General features: G+C 63.1%; 1 protein-coding gene across 1 annotated transcript in view; it reads right to left on the bottom strand.

Annotated features, from left to right (window-relative positions):
* SMG5 (SMG5 nonsense mediated mRNA decay factor) overlaps positions 1–3,609 on the bottom strand; it is a 20,184-nt gene that overhangs the window by 1,544 nt on the left and 15,031 nt on the right. The window contains exons 16-19 of the mRNA XM_077764169.1: positions 2,010–2,069; positions 1,508–1,667; positions 1,041–1,131; positions 216–290 (exon numbers count right to left, since the gene is read on the bottom strand). Of these exons, the coding sequence (XP_077620295.1) occupies positions 216–290; positions 1,041–1,131; positions 1,508–1,667; positions 2,010–2,069 (386 nt within the window). The remainder of the gene's footprint in view (positions 1–215; positions 291–1,040; positions 1,132–1,507; positions 1,668–2,009; positions 2,070–3,609) is intronic.

The following is a 3,609-nucleotide window of genomic DNA, read 5'->3' on the forward strand; positions in this document are numbered from 1 at the left end:
GGGGGGGGTCGGGCGGGGGGGGGGGGGGGGGGGGGGGGGCACCAGGCAGTCAGTGCAAGCTGGTACTGGATGGTGTCCACTGAGCAAGGACACCGAGCACCTCGGGGCCACAGGGGGTCTGGGGCTGCAACTTCTCACTCCCCCCAAAGGCCCCGGGCTGGCCCTGCTTGGGAAGGGGGGGGGTCCGAGGCCCAGAGCACGGGCCGCAACCTCACCAGGCCTCCACATCCTGCCTCTTCAGCTTATGCCTCTCGAAGCTCCTCCCTGCCTCTTTCTGGCAGCGAATATACCTGGGAAGGAGGCGGCAGAGGGAGGTGCGGGGTCAGAGAGAGGGAGGGCGCCTCGCACAAAGCACTGCACTGTGGCCCGGCGGAGGGGGCCCAGTTCTGCAGGAGGAGTAGGGGTGCCTGTCCCTTCACAGCTCTGTTTGGAGTCATTTCAAAGTGGCTTCCTGGCGGCTGAGCCCGGCTCGCTTTTCCTTCTGATAACACGGATCGTTTGGTCCCTCCCAGGGGAGGGCCTGGGCGAGCAGCAGCAGCAGATGCTTTTCAAGTCAGGGCTCCTGGAGACCAGGCCCAGACAAGCCGGCTTTGTGCATCGTCCTGGCCAGGCAGAGGCAGAGGCAGAGGCGGGGGGAGCAGGGACCAGCCTCTCCCTCTCTCTGCACACACTGCCCCTGCTCTTCTAGCCCCCGGCTCGGCAAGACGGGCCTGTGCTGGACTGAGCGCTGATGACGGTTCCGAGGGAGGTGCGCGGGCCGAAGAAGGCACCGTCACCCTGGGAAACCTGTCCCCCGCCCGGGACGACTGCGGGGGAGGTCGGGGGTCTGCCCCTACTGCCCGGTGACGCGCTCTGTCCGGCCCAGAGGCAGGCAGACCCCCAGCGGGGCTCCAGGCCCCCTCACTGCCCGACCTGCCTTCCCAGGCCGTGGGCAGAAGGGCAAGTGTGTGTCTCACCCCAGGGAGCAGGGACAAATGAGCGTCTGTTGCCTGGGAGACTGAGACTGGGCTCCGGGGTCGCCCCGCCAGGGCCGCGCTCACCTGTTTCCTTTTTTAAACTCTGCCTCCAAGTATCGGATCCCATCCCGGGCCCCCGGGTGTTCCTTCTTCAGCAAATCCAGGCCGTCGATCACTGGCGGGCGAGGTAGGGGTGGGGAAGGACAAGACACATGAGCCCGGGCGGCACGCGCCGCAGGGAAAGTGGGGACCACGGCTCCTAGCGGCTCCTGAGCTCTTTCAGGGCGCGGCCTGCGAGCAGCGTACCTAACAATTCACCAAGCGCGTTCACTTGGATTTTTCCCTTCTGTTTCTCCCAACTGTCTCGTGAGTGAGGGTTTAATAGAGACTGTCACACACATTCCGCAGTTGAAGAGGCTGAGCCTTAGAAAAGCGGCAGGGCTGGACCAAGGCCGCCGTGTGTAACCTGGGCCCCCGTGACGGTCCCTCAATCGTAAACCCGAAGTCCCGCGTGGCCACGCTCTGTCCCACCACCTGCACCACAGGCCTACCTGTCCTGGGGATGATGACAATGAAGCGGCCACTGGAGGCCAGCTGGCGGATAACAGGAAGGTGGTGGCAGAGGGCCGGGGTGTCGGGGACGAGGTAGGGAGACATCGCCGACTGGGCCTTGGGCTGCTGCAGGCTCCCTTCCAGCTGAGAGACCTCGAGCTGGGGAGAGAGGCGGAGAGCGGGGCTGCATGGGCCCTGCAGCCTGGGGGAGACGGGGGAAACGGGGCCCAAGGGGCTTCTTATGCCAACAGGGGACCCTTGTACCAAGGGCCTTGGAGAAAAGGGAGACAGAAAGAAGAGTAAGGTAGCGAGAGAGACAGGGAACAGACAGTGACGAAGGCAGAGAAGGGGCATTAAGGCTGTGAGGAAACGAGAAAGAGAAGGCGGTCTCAGAGGTGATCGGGGTGAAGGCCACCATGGAAGGGGGAGGCGGAACAGAGCAGGGTGGGGCCTGGGTCAGAGCAGGGGTGGGGGGTGCAGGGGACAGGAGGCCAGGCTCACCTGGAGTCGGAGCTGGGCCATGTCTCGCATCAGCCTGTTCCGACGTGCTTCCTCCTGAGCCTACAAGGCAAAACACCACGTGCTCAGCTTGGGGCGAATACCGGGCCGTCACCCTCTCCCCGGCGACGCACGGCTTTAACAGCTCGTCCGGGAGGAATTCCCAGCGTCGGAAACGGGTAGGGCCTCACACGGAGGCCGCGCTCTCGCTCCTGCTAAGTGAGGGAAAGGCGGGCTCGGGAGAAAACGGGGTCCTGTGGGGACAAGCCGCGGCCAGGAGCCCCGGGGAGGAAGCAGGACAGCGGCAGGCAGGCCGCACGGGCGTTCACCTCCGCTCTGCTCCGTCCCCCGGGGCTGCCTCCTGTCACCACCCAGCCACCAACCCCGAACCAGCAGCTTGGGCCCAGCGGCCCCCGCGGCCCCTCACAACCTGCCACCCCTCTTAGCACGGTCCCCCAGCTGGGTTAACAAGCCACCGCCTGCCCAAGACAGGAGGCTGAGCTGGCCGTGACTGCTCCCTCCCTCAGTCCCTGGAGTCCCCGCACCCCCGCGTCTCCGCTGCGCGCCCCGTCTAAGCTGGCTCTTCCCGCCCTGCCGAGCACAGCGTCCCTGGTCCCGCTCCAGCCCAGTCCACTCCCCCTGCCCGCGACCACGGCAGCAGTGTCAACGCCATCGGGTGCCCCCCGTGCTCCTGACTAAAACCCTCTGACGGCTTTCCTTGGGCTTCTGGAGGACGTCCCAATTCCTTACCGCGGTCCAGAAGAGGAGGTTAAGGGTGGGGACTTATCCTAAGAGGTACCGGGGGGAAGCCAGTGAAGGCTCTCTGATGAGCAAACCGACGTCCTCAGTGCGAGCAGTGCTTTAAAATCTTAACCTCGAGGGGCGCCTGGGTGGCTCAGTCAGTTAAACATCCGACTTTAGCTCAGGTCATGAACTCTGTGAGTTCGAGCCCCACATCAGGCCGTCAGTGTAGAGCCTGCTTTCGATCCTCTGGCTCTCTCACTGCCCCTTCCCCACTCCCTCTCTCTCTCGAAAACACACATTTAAAACAAAACAGTTAACCTCGAACATACAATCGCATTCCAACCGTGACAACAAACGGCCAACACGCATCTGGACAAAGCCACGTGAGCAACACTCTACAACGTAAGTGACCACCAAGGTCCTGAAAGGAGACTGAGGAACTGTCACAGACCAGAGCAGAATGAAGACACGTAAGAACCCAACATAGCGGGGGAGCCGGGAAAGGAAAGAGACGTTAGCGGGGAGACTAGTGAGATCTGAGCGAAATCTGCAGTTAACGGCACGTCGGTCCTAACGTCTCCGTCCTGACGAGTTCACCGCAGGGTCCTGCACAACAGAGAGTGGCCCTGTCCAAAATGCCCAGGACAACCCCTTGGAAAACTCTGGGTGTGGAAGTGAGGGAGGAGACGCACAGCGCCTGAGTCATAGCCACCCTCCACGGGCCCCGTCAGCAGACTGGGGAGGACGGGGAACATGGTCACGTTAGAAACCAAGCCCAGGAAATAGATGGTTAGGCTGGAATTACAGAATCTTGACGCCCCACGTTCCAGAGTGGGCCGGGGGCACTTAAGGCGCAGTG

Source organism: Crocuta crocuta, unplaced genomic scaffold, assembly GCF_008692635.1.
Source record: "Crocuta crocuta isolate KB4526 unplaced genomic scaffold, BGI_CrCroc_1.0 scaffold528, whole genome shotgun sequence".
NCBI classification, from domain to species: Eukaryota; Metazoa; Chordata; class Mammalia; order Carnivora; family Hyaenidae; genus Crocuta; species Crocuta crocuta.